Source organism: Armigeres subalbatus, chromosome 2 (assembly GCF_024139115.2).
Source record: "Armigeres subalbatus isolate Guangzhou_Male chromosome 2, GZ_Asu_2, whole genome shotgun sequence".
NCBI lineage: Eukaryota > Metazoa > Arthropoda > Insecta > Diptera > Culicidae > Armigeres > Armigeres subalbatus.
The window spans coordinates 374,485,859-374,504,850 of record NC_085140.1 but is presented as its reverse complement, the minus strand read 5'-3'; the positions used below and the strand labels follow the sequence as shown (position 1 = coordinate 374,504,850).

At 35.6% G+C, this 18,992-nt stretch overlaps 1 protein-coding gene across 9 annotated transcripts in view; it reads right to left on the bottom strand.

Annotated features, from left to right (window-relative positions):
* The window catches only part of LOC134213104 (ankyrin-3-like), a 305,479-nt gene that overhangs the window by 52,560 nt on the left and 233,927 nt on the right, over positions 1–18,992 (bottom strand). For 7 of the 9 annotated variants that reach the window (XR_009979402.1, XM_062691710.1, XM_062691716.1 and 4 more), the window contains 2 exons: positions 8,544–8,790; positions 5,159–5,236 (listed from right to left, as the gene is read on the bottom strand). Coding sequence is in view for 8 of the 9 variants with exons in the window: in XM_062691710.1 (XP_062547694.1) it covers positions 5,159–5,236; positions 8,544–8,790 (325 nt within the window). In the remaining variant the exon portion in view is untranslated. Of the gene's footprint in view, positions 1–5,158; positions 5,237–7,232; positions 7,251–8,543; positions 8,791–18,992 lie in introns of all 9 variants that reach the window. The other 2 variants (XM_062691712.1, XM_062691713.1) reach the window with 2 other exon arrangements.

Genomic DNA, 18,992 nt, shown 5'->3' with positions numbered 1-18,992 from the left:
TCCGTAATTTCATTTTCGCCATGATCAAAGCGGATACATAAAGCTTTATTTAATTTTTTTTTAATAAATAGTTTCAAAATAGTTGAAAATAGTGACTTTTTGCGAGAAAAAGTGACTTTAGTGACTTGAGGTCGAAAAAAGAGACTTTTTAGTGACTTGCCCGAAAAAAGTGACCAAGTCACTAAAAAGTGACCCGCTACCAGGCCTGGCATTAATATAAATATATTTGATCGAAAATTAAATATTCTAACATGAACTTGCAAATGGGGCAAAATGGGTCAGCACATACTGAACGGCATAGTTCGTATTCAAAACATATCTTCCATTATTTTATTTAATAATTTTAAGGTTACTTTTGACCTTAATAATGTTAATATGTTTATTAAAAACTAGCAGACCCGACGAACTTCGTTTCGCCTGAAATCGATTTATACTCTGATTAGTTATCGAGTTATGTCGAAATTTCTGTTTCATTTGTATGGAAGCCCCCCTTTCCAGAAGGGGGAGGGGTTTTGAACCATCCCAAAAACATATCTTCCCTTCCAAAACCTCCACATGCCAGATTTGGCTCCACTTGCTTGATTAATTCTCGAGTTATGAAGAAATTGGTGCATCATTTGTATGGCATCCCCCCTTTCCAAAAGAGGGAGGGGCCTTGAACCATCTTAGGAACCTTCCCCGGCCCCTAAAACCTTTTGTATACAGATTTTCACGCCAATCGGTTCAGTAGTTTCCATGTCTATAAGGTTCAGACAGACAGAAATGCATTTTTATGTATATAGAAGAAGAAGAAGAAGATGTATAATTTTTGTCTTTGAGAAAGCAATACCCGGACGACTTGTTTTCATAAGAAATTGCAGACATTTTTAAATCTAGTGCTATTTCTCAATCCAAAGTTTTAAAATCATTTTTATTATTGAATAAAATCATTGGCAATAAACTTATCTATCTGTGTGTGATTTAGTATTGTGAATAAAACAAAATTAACTGCAGAATTTAAAGCTGACCCATCTTGCCCCGCTGTTGGACCCATCTTGCCCGGCATTTTTTAAATTGACAGAAAAATAGACTTCTATTTCGATGATTCGAAATGAAATAAAAAGTAGAACTCGTGTTATTTTTTTAACTTTATTAGAGTGTTTTTTTACAGATTAAGTTCAATTTCGTATTTATGTTATTTCATACACCATGACTTACAGATTATGAGCTATTTTTAAAGCTTCACGTTGAAAAGCTAAATTAAAATGTTTTTATTTCGAAGCATTGAGGGTTCGCCTTAGGTGACCCATTTTGCTCCATCCAACCCTACGAAAATCGTAAAGTTATATCGTTTACGCTGCACGTTGTATGCCACGCACCCCCGTCAACTATAAATAAAAAAAATGATAATCTCAAATATCCAAGGAAAGTTTTCTAGATTTTCAAAAGAAAATACCCCAAGCAACACACTTGTCATATACGCGTTACTGGAACCTATGTATGACCAAATACCAAATCTAGTCATATTTGACTTGATATAACTAAATCGGTCTAAATTGTGCAACTCAGGACACTTAAATTTAATAAAAATATAAAAAAAATAATTAAAATTTAAAAGAATTTCCAAGACAATTTTGAAAAAAAAATTTCAAGGGAATTGCAAAAAAAAAATCCAAAGACAAGATTAAAGAAAAATCCACGGAAAATTCAAAAATCTTTAAAAAAAAAAAAAATAGAGAATTTTCCAAAGAAATTCGAAAGGATTTTTCAAGAAAATTAGAGAATACAACCTTGTAATTTAGAATGATTTTTTTCTAAGAATACCGAAAGATTTATTCGTAGAAATTCAAGGGAAAGTATTTTCCGAAGAAATTCGAAATAAATATGCAAGGAAGTTTGGAAAAATACAAAAATAAATTTCGAAATAGCTTCCAAAGAAATTCAGGAGAACAGCCCAAGAAAGCTCAAAAAACTTTAAAAAATAAAGAGTGTTCATTGGAAACTCTAAAGATTTTGACACTAAAACCTAACGAATTTTCCCGAGAAAACTCGACTCGGAATTTACCAAAAAAAAAACAATGATCGAAATCACAAGAACATTTGTAAGAATTTTGCAGAAAAAATCGAAAAAAAAAACTCAGAGACAATAAATAGTTTTCCGAAGAATCCTTCAAAATTCGCTTTCGAATATCCTTTGGGAATTATTTCGTAAGAATTCGAGAATCTTCTTCCGAATTTCCCAAGGAAAGCAAAACAGTTTCGCAGGAATTCGCAAGAATTTCCCAAAAAGAATAGTAAAGAATATCTCAAAGAAATTTGTAAAGAATGTCTCAAGAGAATTCAAAGCAATTTTCCAAGAACATTCTTAGAAAGTTATCAAAGATAATTCGAACAAACAGATTTAGTTCTGAAAAGCTTAGCGGGTACTGATGAAACCAAATTTCCAGCACCAGGCACGTAGCCGAACTCTCGCAATCCATTTTTAGAACTAACTCTCTCATATGTATTTTTGTATAATGCCAACCAAGTAAGGACTGTATCGAAAATAAGTTATCCACATTATTTTTTTTTTTTCGAATAAAATTGGAAGAATTTTAAAAATTAATTTAAAATTGCCTAACAATATATGTTAATTCTGTTTGTTTAGTTTTATGAAAAAAATATCACACTGAATAAATATTGCACTATTCCAACTTTTATCATAGCTTTTTTTTTCTCCTAGTCACAAATCGGCATAAAATTGCTTCGCTTTATAGAATTGATTAGTTCAAAATCCGTCACTAGATCTTGTCTTTCTTCCTTTTCCGACAGGTTAGCAGATGTGTAGTATTCCCAAGCTTGTTGACCATGGAATTTTACCTTTGTGGAGTGAATAGCAAAACGCTTGGGCAAATAAGTCATCTCGATGCCCTTCTTGGGAAGCCATGTGTCCAAAACTCGAATTTCAATATCACTTTCAATTTGCGATACATCGGAAACAACAAATTTTCAACAAACAACCAAATTTTAGCTTAGCATATATAAATACATTGAATGCAGGATAAAACAAAACAAAACCTTCATGAGTTTTTGAGTAGTAATAATTTGAAAGTGGATAACTTATTTTGGATTCAGTTCTTAGGATCAAGGATGTTATCGATCATTTAGTAATCTGCCTTAGATCATTTAGTAGTTTGTCAATAACTCATTCCCGAGGCTAAATTTAAAAATGTGTTGTATGGTGGACATCTAGTGCAAAGGTTTTTCTACAACTCTGACTACCAGTTCGTTGTTTGAATTTCACTAATAACGGAGCTATAGCGCTAGTAGCAGTAACTTAGACTATATGATTGCATATTTTGTTATCACTTAGTATAAGTATAGAAACTAGCACCTTAACTCCTTTAATAGTGGGATTCGAACATCGACCTGTTAAGGAGAGTTGTAGAAAAACCTTCGCACTAAAAGTCCACCATACAACACATTTTGAAATTAGGCCGGTGGAATGAGTTATTGACAAACTACTAAATGATCGAACGCAGATTACTAAATGATCGATAACATCCTTGCTTAGGATGAGTATTTAGTATTGTCTGGCTCCGCTAAGCTGCGGAGGACGACGGAGGTCCTTCGTAGCTTAGTAGGGAAAAAACCTGTCTAGGGTACTGGTTTCGTGGGAATAAAGCCCACCGAAGGAAGTGGTTACTCTCCAATACCTTTTCCGAACTAAATCTACTGCATGTTGTGCATATGCATAAATCGAGTTTCAGACATAGTAATTAATAATCACTCCGGGTGGCTTAATACCCGGAATACAGGCAATTAACTTTGAATGAACCCCTTCCAGAGGAAATTCGAGAGAAAATTAGGGCGAATATCTCGACGAAATTTGAAAGAATGTTCAGAGGAAAATCGAAGAACAAATTTCTTAAGTATTTTTCAAATCCATAATAAAGCTTGTTACAATTCCCTTGGAAAATTCTTCCGAGTTTCCTTGATATTTTTTCCTAATTGCATTGGGAAATTCTTTCGGTTTTCTTCGGGAAGTTTTTTTAAAATTATTTTTCGTATTTCCTCTGGATTCTTTGGAAGTTCCATAAGATATTATGTCAGAAAAGACCAAAAAAACTTCTCGAAGCTGCTTTTTGAGAATGTCCAGAAGATTAATATAAATAAGAAAATACGAAACGTTCTACTCTTTGAACCCTGGTAATATGCCTCTGGTATCTGCCTCTAGTATTATGGATAAGCTGCGCAAGGCATCTTTATTCGGCACAAGTTTATGACTTTGTATTATTTTCTATTTGAAATGATGTCCGGCCAATAATAAAAAAAGACAGGAACACCGTCTTCGACCACACCGAGACAAAGGACAGGACATATAACACCCAGTTTTCGATCACGAAAAGTTTCCTCCTTACCGGGGCGGGAATCAAACCCACACTCCATACCACATGCGTCTAGACGATTGACGTCGCTACCCGCACGACCACGAAGTCCACATAAGGCGGTCATTTAGGTATTTACTAGCACAAGTTATAAAGAATAATTGATATTTAAATTAGGCTGTGTTCACATATAATTTGTCCCATCACATGGATTCTATGGATTCTTATGTACATGGGGCAGTTATGTGTATAACGGCAGGATAGTGTTGTGAAACAGACCATAGAAGCGCTTAACCTTAATTAAACAAAATTGAAATATTCATAATAGACCATATATAGAAGAATTCAACTTGGATTCTGTCTGACGATATTTTTATATGGCATATAGAAAAGAGCTTAAATTTGTACATCAATCTTATCACAAGGCTTTGTGATGTGTGCATTTCATTATGTGAAACACCACGTAATATATGATAAATACCTACGCTTAGATTGATTCGATTGTTCACATAGTTAAACGATCATCAGTCACACGGAACACAAAGCTAGAATCATGCAAAAAACACAAACTCAAACAACTTTTATAAAAATCATTATTAAGTTCAAAACTATCACTAAATATCACTCGTCGTTAGCTGTGTTCTATCAACGCGTTCGTCGGGTTAGTCTGGAAAACAAGCTCATCGAAGCTCACACGGGGAAAGGGCCACTACTCAATCAGTTCAGCAGAAGTTAGGATATAAAATTAGGAGCAAAGAAAGAAAAAGTTCCGGAGCTTTTCATTCTCCGGAACCCGTTTCGTGACAATATACCTTTCCCTACACAGTGGAACAAAGTTTTTCTTTTCGCAATACTCCGTCAAACCACCAAGCGATAACGACGGGTTACTCCTGATCGATAGGACGGTCGTCGCGATTGATCATACCGTTCGGATGGTGGGGGAGGTAGTCGTTGATTGTTGTCAAACGCCGCAGTCGGTAATCGGTTTGCAGGTGTTTTGCGTTGTTATTTCAATGACGAATGCCAATCAAAACGTTAACAGTAAAAGGGATATTGTCGTCGGAGGCGAAGGGGGCATTTTTTAATAGTTATAGTAATTTCGCGAGAAAAAAATTAAAGAATCGAATATTATTGTAAAGTAGATTATTATTATTGTTTAAACCATTGATGCATTAGTTGCACGCAAAAAATGTTTCCAGAAAATGTAACGAGTAGCGATAGCCAAAACGGGAGGGAAAATCAGTTTGAAATATATTTAAAGCACACGCCACATCATCATCGGGGTATTTCATTCACAAAATTTTGCGTGGTATTCGTTTATGTATGTGCGCGATCAAACGGTTGCAAGGTAGGTGCAAAGGAATGTAAATAGGGAGCATAAGTTTTAGAATGGCATTTTTGTTGTTGGCGTAGAATTCGGATTGTAAAGAAAGAAAAAGAAACGAAATAAAAAGAGAAATAAGTATATAAGAAATGATCAGTTCCATTCAAATTAAAAACTGTCAACACTGCCTATGATCGCTTATTTGTAACATTTGCGTTGTTGTTGATTTTGTAAAAAGTCTTTGAATCATCCTCATTAAGTCAACTACATTCAACATACCCAAGATAAGCAGAATTGTATTATGTGCTAAGCCGAGGTTAGCTGAAAGGAATTACATTTTAGTGAATGCTTCATGCTGAACTCGAAACAATTCAAAACGCAAATGTTTGCAACATTGTCACGCGATCATGTGAATAATAGTTATTAGTTCCAGTATTTTAAATTCTAAAATATTGCTGAAGCCAAAGCTGTTATATTTAGCTTTTTGAATTTGGTAAGTGTCGTGATATTGATTGAAACAGTGCAAATTTAGTATGTTTTTTAATTAATTTGTTAAAGGTGCTCAATCCACAACATTTTCTTTTTTGAAGAATGTTTTCAACCAATTTCAAAAAATTCTATATTTTTGTCAACTAAAATCTTGATTTTTTTAAAATTGGTTGAAATTTTTTTTAAACACTCTTCAAAAACGAAAACCGCCGGTATAAAAACTATAAAAGTTGCAATAAATATAATACACAGGATTTTGTTTTTACACGATTTTTTTTCGCTCGTATTTTTGATCGTGTGACTTCAATTTGTCACCAAACTCTTCGCAACATGTATCAAAAAATCCAGAATAAATTAAAGAAAAATCACATGATAATTAATAAGCGTTAAACATTTAGAATGAGCGGAAAATTGAGAAAATGTAAATCGAAAAAAACAAAATCCAGTGTATAATTTAAAAGAAACGGGTTAACCCAAGCGATGCTGATGAGAGTCTGAAAAATGTTATATTTCTGCCTTATTGTAGATAGTAGCACCGATCTTTATATAACAATCGTCTATAACTTTGACAAATTGAAATAAACTGCATTTTAGTAATTCCAGATCATAAAATCTGTTCTTACAATTCATATTTGAGTGATAAACGTCCTACATGTTTTATTACAGTTTATGCAGAAAGTGGAAAAGAATCAATTTCTGCATCGATGAGCGGAAATTTATAGTCACTCATATACGCTAAGCCCAATTTAACCAATAAGATTAGGAACTACTCGCTATCAGTGGTTTAAAATGTGATTCAATCGAGCACGATAACCGGTCAGTACAATACTTTATGTAGGGCCGCCAGAAAAGAAGGTGATACAATTGAAGACCACCACGTTCGAAACAAAGAAAAATTAAATTATACAAAACACAACAGCAACAATGTAGTAATAATAGAAGGCATATGTGTAACCATAAGACACCGAAACATTAAAACGAACTACGGATAGCAGAGACAAAGCGTCGGCGATGGAAGGTATCAGAGATCAGATGCATATGTAAGTATGAATAATGGAAGAAAATGGGGTTACCGGATCAGGAGTGTCCTGCTGTATATTAGGGAATATGTGAGGTGAGAGAAAAGAAAAGAGCAGAAAGATGGAGAACGTGACCTCTGTACACATAAATACGGTCTTTCTGAATCTCTGAATGAGTGAAATTGGGGGACAGTCTTCTCTCGAATAGTGTGCTTTTTAGAGAATATACAATTTCCAAAAACGAGCAGCCGAAAAAAAGTGCATGATAACGATATGCGATCTTTTTTCCTTTTTCTTCTTCTTTTTGTTGGCAGTACATCCCCCACTGGGACACAGCTTAATGGCCATTAAGCACTTCTACAGAACTGGTGTAGAGACAACAATGTGGTTTTGGTTGTAAAGGGCTTTGTAAAACACCTAATGTGTTGGAGATTCAACTGATTTTGGTAAGTATTAAAAGAAGTTGGCCCAAACCTTATAATACTGCTCATTAAGACAATATGCTGGTAATCAGTTATGCAGAGAAGATCCAATAAATCAAGGAAGTAGACATTTGTTGTACTATTGTTTTTTCTCTGCAATAAAGAGATTTGCAGCCCTAAGTTGGCTCTTTTGTAGACTAGGAACTATTAAGCAAATCCTACTTAAAATGAATTTATTATTTTTATGTGTCTCACTTTCCTCGAGCAAATACTGTTATTATAAGCATAATTTTTAATACTTTCCTTCCCATGGTAGTTGCAGAGCTGAATCTTGCACCTTCCAACTTTCATCAAAGTGTTTCAACTAAAACAATGTTTGACACATCTAGATTTATTAGCTCTTAATACATATTGTATAAAAATAGTGAAACTGTTGAAAACAATCAAATAACTAAACTTTTTTTTCGTTTTCTGATAATTTTAGACAACTTTTGTTCTAGCCTCCTATTGAAATCTTTGACAAAAGTCGTGGAAAAGTAAGGGTTAAAATATTAGACGACTTGTTGGTAATAAAAGCACAGAGTTCAGTTGTCAAAAATTTCAACGTTTTTGATTAAAACTTTGTGAAAAAATCAACAATCGAATGTCATAGTCACAAAATATCAGAATGCATGAATACAAACGTGAATTAGAAACCTTTAGATATATAATTTTGCAAAGTCAATTCACTTTCAACACCTTCATTAATTTACTCCCCAACAAGCACACTATTCAAGGAATAACTGTCCGTGGTGACTGGGAGTCGATATGAGGCGGAAAGCATCTGTGGGAATGAACGATCCGATTTTCTTTTGGCTTTGAATGAATGGTTTTGCTGCGCAGAGTGCGAATGTGATGTGTAGAATAGTACGAAAGTCATAGCAAAGAACTCAGGACCACTTACCCGACGTGGATCGGCTTGCGGGTGATGTTGACATTGTCGGTCACGGTAATGTCCAGCGGGTTGGGTGTGCTTTCGCGCGGTGTCATCGACGGGTACTTCTCGGCATTGGAGATGATCTTCTCGAGGTACTTCTCGTCCTTCATCGGATCGATGCTCATATTGGTGATGTTGGTATCGTCGAACTGTTTGTTCTCGTCGCTCGTCATGTAGTTGTACTGCTGCTGATCAGACATGATCGGATCCTCGCCTGATGATTGGGAGGGACAGGCACGCGCGCGCGTCGCACAATATTGTGGGAGGAAAACCGAGAAATAAGAAAGCAAAAAATTGAACGAGAAAAGAGAGACAGTGAGTAAAGTGAACATTTCCTTTCGGCACGATTGATGAGTGAGAGTAAAAGATAAAGAATAGTCAACGAACAAACACACAGAACATTGACAAGAATGCAGAGAAAATAAGAATCAATTACTTAACTAGCATTCTACTTAGAGACTAAAGAATTACTTTTCGTTGATTCTGGGTTGTTATTTTTTACTGAATGAACGAATCTGTGAGTGCTCCTTGCGGGGCACACTGATCGCCTGCAGGTTAGACACAGTCGGTAATCAACAACTACTCAATGAAGCCGTATTTCACACACAGAATGCACACTACTTGCTACCACAAAACTAAATGAAGAAAGATTAATGGCTTTGATCGTCCAAAATAAGAAAATGCACTTTGTGCCAGTTCGGTGAGTGCGAGACGTCTCCGTCGGACTACTACTGATGTGATCTCGTAGGTACCCGTCCGTAGTACTACCACGCTGCGTATCGGACCGGCAGCCACTAGAATCTGTGTTTTGGAGATTATAGGCCCGGCGACTGATCACCGATGGTGCGGCGACGGCGGCGGCGGTGACTCTACAAGCCAGTGAGAACGAGAGATATGCGAGAGAACGTGCGCTTCGCCGCGGAGGATGTCACGGAGATGAGCGCAAAGTCACTAGTAGCCACTGCCGCCGACCGCACATAGTTTGCGCTTAACCCTCGGTGCGAAATCTCGAGCAACTGACTAAATAAGTGGTAAAGTTGTGGTGTAGTGAATACTACTAAATATGTTGATCTCGCACAGTTCGGGGTTTACGGATAAAAGTTAGATAAAACCTATAATACTGATTGTTCAGTCAGATTAGAATCAAATAACCTATAAATTTAGGAGGAATATTTAAATAGCAAATGTCATCGTTTAAGCATAGGAGAGCGAAAAAGGCAAAATTTGCATCACTCTAAGGGGTCAAATATGTCCAGTCGAATAAAGCTAGGAACCCACTTGCTTCAGTAATATTGTTCATCAGGATGTTGTCTTTACAGGAAACATATCGGAGGTCAAATTTGACTATACCATCAAGACCCAGATATTCGAAACCTTGGGAAGATTTCGCTTCTGAGAGCGCATGTAATGAATTAGAATTGTTCGAACCCTGAACACTAAATCTTGAACACTCAATCAAGTTTAGTCATGCTGAACATTAAGCCTGTAATAAATTTTCAGGAACACGTGATTTTCAAGGTTCTCCAAAAGTTCAGTCTACGGTATCTTTCGGATCAACCAAGGCGTTGCAACGTCCTCATCATCGGCATATACCCATACCAAATCAAAAAGCATACACGCTAACTTTCACTTACTCAGTGACTGAGTAAAATTGTAATGCCGTCTCTTTTCTTTCCAAGGAAATTTTACTCAGTTTCCGTCAAAAGCAGGACTACTCAAAATTATGATTAATCCTGTTTTTGACAGAAATTGAGTAAAATATCCGTGGGACGAAAAGAGACGGCATACAAGCATATGTGCATCATGTAAACCCAATTTTCTTGAAAACGTAATACGTCTGAAATTATATCAGAGTTCCAATTGAAATTTGTTTGCAAAAGCAAAGTTTTTTTTTATTCTTTGTGAAAATACTTCTACTTCTAGAATTTTTCCTAGAATTTCTTCACAAACTTTCATAGGAATTCAAAAAGTTTCATTGGAAAATACAACCGATTTTTTTTTCAAAAAATATTCAGAAATTCATCCAAAACATACTTTACGATTTATTGTTTTAATGCTTTATTTAAGTGATCTTTTATATTTGAAATAAGTTAATCACTGCCTTCAGGAATTGTTTCATTAAATGTTTCCAGAACTCCGTCGGACATATCAGGGCTGATACCGGTCAATGCCGCTTAAAATAGTGACTCTAGTGAGCGACACTGTCGAAAAAATGGACCAAATAGTGACTTTCAGTTTCAGTTGCAGAAAAAGTGACAAAATAGTGACTTTTAATTTCACTTGTCACTGAAAACAAAATATGACTTTTATTTAATGTAATAAGGCCGATACGAATAATATCTTTTGATCAAAAATTCCAATTTGAATTTCTGCAAAAAATATGAATTGCCAAAACATTATTCAACAAATTCGATAATAAAAAAAAGTGTGTGCTTATTTAGGGCAATGTCTTCACTTGTCATGAATTATTTAATTCCATTGCATTCTTTACAAGTATGGGGCCGTACACTAATTACGTAAGCATTTTTTCTGGGTTTTTCAATCCCCCCTCCTCCATATAAGATTTTTCCCAAACAAATATTATTTTATTTATATGGAACGTAAGAAAATGGCAGATCCGCCCTTCACCCTCTAAGTGCTTACGTAATTTGTGTACGACCCCTATACTTTCGACCTCAACAGTAATGACGGTAATGACGTCTTTAGTCTCTCAAGTCGAGGCAAGTATGAGACACTGATGCAATTAAATAAAATTGCAATTAAATAAAATTGTTGCAATTAAATTAAATAAAATGAAATCTGATGATACACGGCCCTCCTTAGCCGTGCGGTAAGACGCGCAGCTACAAAGCAAGACCATGCTGAGGGTGGCTGGGTTCGATTACCAATCCGGTCTAGGCAATTTTCGGTTTGGAAATTATCTCGACTTCCCTGGGCATAAAAGTATCATCGTGTTAGCCTCATGATATATGAATACAAAAATGGTAACTTGGCTTAGAAACCTCGCAGTTAATAACTGTTGTAGTGCTTAATGAACACTAAGCTGCGAGGCGGCTCTGTCCCAGTGGGGGATGTAATGCCAATAAGAAGCAGAAGATAATAAAATAAATTATTTTTTTATTTTCCGCCCCTTTAACCACTGGAAAACACAATTTAAGGCAAGTCATAAAAAAAAGTTGCAATAATGTTCAATATGGGTTCGAACTTATTCGGAAAATCTTCGTTTGTGTGTGAAAATGGACCGTTTTTTATGATACAAATTTATTCAAATAATGTTTCGACATAGATTTGATTTGACTCACAAAGTTTATACATCTGAAACCCAAGAACCATTTCGAAACCTAAAGGATTTTGTTCAGAATTTCAAAAAATCTAAACAATATGTTCGAGTTACCAACCGGTGAGTCAAACTCAAAATAATGAAAATCTTAAAAAATTCACGATTTTTCTTGATAGAAAATCCGAAGTTTATGCAGTTTCGAATACCGCCATCGGGGTGACAATGGGTCTGGGGGGTGAGAATGGGTCATCGCTCTCACCGGCACCCTGGAGGTCGGATAGCAAAATCGTTCAAAAAGGTCTCTTATATTTTAGCCTTCTTGCCCTCAGATACATTCAATGTAATCTACAAGTCCTCTAAGTAGTTGAAACAGTGACCCATTCTCACCCCCATTTGACCCATTGTCACCCCCGACGACGGTATCTTGATTGTTATCAGAATATATTTTGTAAATTTTTCAAGTATTTATCGGAGCAGATGTTTGGAGAACATTCATTTTAATCTTTTTGGAAAAAAAAGAAAAAATCTTTTTTTGAGAGATCCCTTACGTAATAAATGTAAGAGGTTTTTTTTTCTTTTTGATTCATAAATAAATATATATAATATATTTCTTGATTGATTGAAATTGAAAAGCTTGTTAGTGGGGCAAGACCACCATGACTTAAATGAAAGATGGTTAACAATAATGTAAAAGGGTTATACAACTGAAAACGCACTCTGTCAAGCTTACTCGTTCTTGAAATATTGATTTTAAGATGGTTTAGTTGAAATCCGAGATTTCTTATAATTTCATGATTGCAAAATTTATAGATATTGTCGTAGAGCCCGAGTCCAAAATTCAACATGGAATACGACACTTTTCAAGTAAAACATCATTTGTATAATTTCTATAAGTGCAAGTAATGAGTCACCCGTTCTAAATAAAGTCAGCACATTTTTTAAATAATTTTTGGTCCTTGCTCGTCTTGCCCCGAGGGGGCCATATAGTAAATATTGGCATCATAAAAACACCCTTTTAAATACCAGTTTATAAGATATCGAAACTTCATTGATCAGTGTTCAATGGTACTTATGTTAAAGACAAGGCATCATAATAGTAGTTTGTGCAACCAGTTATAAAAAGATGATTTTTTCATTACGAGTTGTACGTTTATCCAGCAAGGCTTGTCGAGTTGGATAAATACTACGAGTGCTGAAAAAATCGAGTTTTGCAACGAGTTGCAGACGATATTTTTTTTTCGATGACGAAAATGGGCCTTAATATGATAAATCTGTACCAAAACAGTAAAGACTGTACATTCAAAGTTAATATGCCGGGTATTAAGCCACCCGGAGTGGAAATTAATTACTATGTCTGAAACTCGATTATGCATATGTATAACATATGATAGATTTAGTTCGGAAAAGGTATTGGAGGGTAACCGCCCCCTCGGTGGGCTTTGATCCCACGACCCCAGTACGCTAGACAGGTGCTTTCCTACTTGGTTGGCATGTGTACAAAAATACATATGAGAGAGTTAGTTCTGAAAAAAGTATTGCGAGAGTTCGGCTGGTACCTGGTGCTGGGAATTTGGTTTCATAAGTACCCGCTAAATTGCGGAGGACGACGGAGGTCTTTCGTAGCTTAGTAGGGAATGCTGTCTAGCGTACTGGGGTCGTGGGATCAAAGCCCACCAATACCTTTTCCGAACTAAATCTATCACATGTTGTACATATGCATAATCGAGTTTCAGACATAGTAAGTAAAAACTGATTTACTTCACATGATCATTCTTACCAATAAATCATGTTGCTGCAGAGAACAATCATATTCCATGTTATCGTGCCACATTTGATAGCTCGACAAGCCTTAAAGGGATAAACGAACTTGCCTGCGGAAATTTTTGATGTCATGCCATCAAACTATGCCATCAAACTATTTCATTTATTACGAGACGCAGAGAATACACTATTTGAACACTTACCCAATCTGATTCGGCGAAATTTAGGCCTCATACTACTTTTATGATGTTGGTTATTCATTATAGCACCAAAATGAGTACTATAATAGATATTATGCAACTCATTTGAGTTGCATAATGGTCATTAAAGCACCCATTCCGTTGGTATGGAAAAGTAGTCCGTTTTACCACTCAAAGACAAACTGTAAACCAGGTATTATGATCAGGAATTGCATTGACATGGCCCTCCTATGCCGTGCGGTAAGACGCGCGGCTACAAAGCAAGACCATGCTGTTCGATGGTCGCTGGGTTCGATTCCCGGTGCTGGTCTAGGCAATTTTCGGATTGGCTGGATCGACTTCCCTGGGCATAAAAGTATCATCATGTTAGCCTCATGATATACGAATGATAAAATGGTAACTTGGCTTAGAAACCTCGCAGTTAATAACTGTGGAAGTGATTAATGAACACTAAGCTGCTAGGCGGCTCTGTCCCAGTGTGGGGATGTAGTGCCAATAAGAAGAAGAAGAAAAGAAGTTCCTCAAAATTCACCTTTTTAATATGTAAAGCGAAAAATCATTGAGTTTACGTCAGACTTGTATGAATTCAAATCTCAGCAAAAAACAAATATTTTTCAGCAAAACATATTTGCAAATACGAACATTTAAAGAAGGCGAAGCAACATATTTTGCCTTACATTTTTCAAATCATTATCTTCCACATAATGTACATATTCACATATGAGTTCCCATCCCGATCAAGAATGCATAACAAATTTATAACAAGGGAAGTTATTTATTTCTGAAAAATATTGTAACAAAATGTGTTATAAATTTTGCTGGTTAGTTGTTAAAATAACAAAATTTATATCAAAAATACCTCTAGCCGTAACATAATTAAAACAGAGGTTGATACCTTCATATCAACATTTTACCAAACGTTGATATAATTTTTCTGTACAAAAATCTACTTTCAAGGTAATTGCCTACATCACGGATAGAAATCTGGTACGCTACCACGCCGGATTTCCATCCATAATGTAGGCAAATAACTTTGTTCCAACTATGTATTAAGGTGATTATACAATCAAGCCATGTGGTAAATTTTATATTCACCACACAGGTTTCTACTCCTTTTATCAAAAGTTCATATCTAGCGTAATAATGCTCGTGCAATGCTGAAATTGAAGTCGATTGTTTAGCATAAGTAAGCAAACGATTTACTGCTGTTTCATCCCCATGAGCGTTGTTCTTCTCTCAATTCGTGCTCTTGAAAAATCACTAGGAAAAGCACGTGGTTTCCAAGATGGCCGATTTGTGGCTTTGTTGTATAACCACCTTAATATCGAGCGGATTCAAGTTATACTGAAGGTGATTACCTCCAATTTTTTTACAATGTCTACAAAAAATGTAGGCAATTAATTATTTTGTGAAAATAATCATATCTATGTTGTTATAATTTTGATATGAAATAAAACTGGCCGAAGACACATTTCCATCGAATTATCTAATTATAACACACGTTCAGGCTTCGGAATTCTCACTCATATGAATAAAAACCTGCGATTAATCCATTTAGTGGAGTGTGATTTTTCATGGTCCCCCTTTGAGGAAGTATTCTCACACAACATTTTTATCCGTATAGAATGGCGGGTGATAAATTCGTGAGCGCCGGATCGCCGGATAATTTAATTCTAATCCACAATTTTTTTCTTCTTATCGCCTCATCAGATAAATTTTACAAGCATATTTACAAAAATTTAGGACCGCAACGGGATTCGGACCCAAAACAATTTTAAAATGTTCAGAGCGCCCACTAAAACCACACCACCTCATGAATTGATTGAAAGCGAGGGGAAAAACTGCTGTATTGAACCTTTTGCTTATCGTGGCGCATCGTCAGATTCAATCAGCTTGGAGAGGCAAAGTAAGCAGGATTTGATTTTCGCGAAACATGGGAAGAAGGATAACAATTTTTCGCACCATCGCTTGTGCCGGAGTTTATCCGGATAAAATGCATGGTGAAGTGATCAGTTGTCGCGAGAGTGAGTGAGAAATCCGAACCCTGCACACGTTGTTTTAAATAACAACAATTGATAGAATTGAGTTATAATTTTGTTATGCATTCCTGATCGGGATAACACAGGTAATGTATCTAAAATTGTGTGGATTGAGATGAAAATCTCAAACTTTTATTGAAAAGATGAATCTGAATATCAACAGTTCAATTGATAAAGTATACGATTGTACGACATTTCGCGGTTAACCTTTTCGCGGTGTACCAGTTTGCGGTCTAGCACTTCGCATTCAGTATCATTTCGCGGTTTATATAATTTGGCGGTATTCCATTCAGCAGTTAGTACTACTTCGCGGTGAACTTTTTCGCGGTCATTACCAATTCCCAGGTTTAATTTTACTAATGTTACAAATAGTTCAATAATGCGTTCTTTGGTTTTGTAAAGCCTCCAAATTCACCTTTTTATTATATAAAGCGAAAAATCATTGAGATTACGTCAAACTTGTATGAATTCAAATCTCAGCAAAAAACAAATATTTTGGAGCAAAACGTGTTTGCAAATACGATTATTTAAAGAAGGCGAAACAACACATTTTGCCTTATACCGGGCAAAAGCAAACATTCAAAAGAAGAAAAACAACATACTTCGCTGTATACCGGGCAAATGCGAACATTTAAAGAAGGCAGCACATGACATTTCGCCCAACATTAAAAAAAAAAAAACATTTTGCCCAATAAATAATTTTCAGTCCTATTTATTGAACGGCTTCTCAGTCTTACATTTTTCACAACGAGTTTATTATTTACCCGACGTTTCGATACGGGATTCCCTTGTCATCAGAGTTTTTGGGTACAATTTCCAGGGGATTTATAGAAAGATTTATGAAAATATTATTCAAGTAATTTTTACGGAAATTCTTGAAGATTTTTTTGGAAAATTTCTAGGAGGAGTTCGTGGAAGAAAGAGCGGAAGAAAATTCGGGATAATTTCTTGAGGATATTCCTGGGGTTTTCATGGTGATATCTTGCAGAAATTTAGGGGAGCGCCCCAGGAGAAATTGTCGACAGACTTTCTTCAGGAATTATCGGAAGAATTTCTGGAGATGTTGTTGCTATGCCGGGAGACTTTCTTAATCAATTTCTGGAGGAGTTTTTGAAGAAATTTGTGGAAGCATTCATAAAAAAAATTGTGAATAAATATCTTCCAAAAACTTCCAAAGAATTCCTAAAAGATTTTGCGGAGGAACTCTTGAAGGAGTTTCCAGGTCAATTTCTAGAGTAATGCACGTAAGATTTTCTGAAAGAATTTGCAGTTCAATATCCGTATAAATGTTTTGTAGAAATCCTGCAGAAATTTCCGAAAGAACTCAAGAGCGGTTGCTGGGTTGTTCCATTCCATGTGGATTTGTAAAGACATTCAGAGGGAGTATATTTCTAAAAGAACCTTTAGGAGAAATTCTTTAAGGAACTTCCGGAGGAAGGCAGGTCTAGAAATTATCACGGAAAGTCAACAAGTCTTCGAACTTACTACTAAAACAATTTCACGAAAATACTGCTGGATTTTTAAAAACACCTATGAAAATTCACTTTTTGATATCTGAACAAAATCCTTTTAAATTCCTGCGAAAATTCTTATTACAATAAGGCATTTGCATTTGAAAACTTCGAAAAAAATATGTGAAGATGAAGAACCATGCTGCGTGATTCGACGTAAATTTTTTAATCAATTACAAAACGATATATATTTAAAAATAACGACGAAATTGACGAAAAAAAAATAAATTTAATATTTTTCAATAGATTTGGTTTGAATGCGCCATGAATCAGTATCGATTGCAAATGACAAGAAGTGGCGTTCCTCCCGTTGTAACACTTGTTTAATGAATGTAAAGCATATCAATCAATAAAATTTGATAAGCATAGACTTCAAACGTGACTTTTATATTCTCAACATTATTTTGCTGTCGGAAATAAAGCCCTTAGACACAAAACTGAATATGAATTATAGACGTTCTTATATCTAGCATTTTATTTTTTAACCTTTCAGGTTATTCATATATTCAAGATTCCTAAGATTTCTGTGTTATCCTGAGTCTGACAACATTTGTTGACCCTTCTGAATGTCTAAATTCTTTAGCACTCGGACTAGATTGTCAAAATTATTCAAACCATCATTGTCCAAGTTCAGTACACCCTCTACACTGACCAAGTTCCTCTTTTTCACGCCTTTACCTTTGCTCGCAAAGCTACCCCGATTTTATTAGTTAAACGAATGCTACTCCCTCATGCATTCTGAAAAATATTTTTTGGAAAGGAATCTCATTCGCTCATATATGAAGGCATTACTTCTATTTGTCGATCTTATTCACCATCTGCACCATATGCTCCGTATCCTACGTTAGGGGCCATCCACAAAGTACGTCACGCTCCCAAGGGGAAGAGGGGGGGTTCCGAGCAACGTGACGACTCATACAAAAAATTTAGAGGTTTAATACAAAAAGTGAGACGAAGGGGGGAGGGGGGTTGAAAATTGCCAATTTTTGGGTGATGTGCTTTATGGATCTTCCCTCATCATCAGTCGGGCAAAACGCTAGGAGAAATGTCAAAAAAGAAAAAAGTAGAATCACGGAAAAATTTCCACAGCGATTTCCACATCTCATATGCAATTCTGTAAATAATTTTAAAAATTACAAAATGATATGTATTTGAAAACAATTTGAAGCACCGGGTTAGACCTTTGATTATCTACATTGTACAAATATTTTTTTGATTGTTCATGATAACAAGTGTTTTTCACGAATTGATCCCGGAAAAGATACTATTTTTGACGTTTATTGAATTTCTAATCTTGTGCAATAAACTTTTTAAAAAAAAACCTTGTCATTTTTAAAATTATTTTAAATTCGGTTGGCTATACCTTGCCGTGATAAATAATAGTGATTCTACTTTTCCTCTGATGACAGCATTCATCCGCTTCTCCTAGCCCAATGCCTGAATTGAGAGAAGGAGTTATATTCTCTCTTGCCATCTGCCGGGCAAATGCATTCCTTGAAAGAAGAGATAATCTTGGAGATAATATATCTCCTTGTCTTAAACCGGGGAAATGCCTGTATTGAAAGAATTAGTCATATCCTCGCTTGCCTTCTACCGGATAAATGAATCTCTCAAAGAAGGGATCT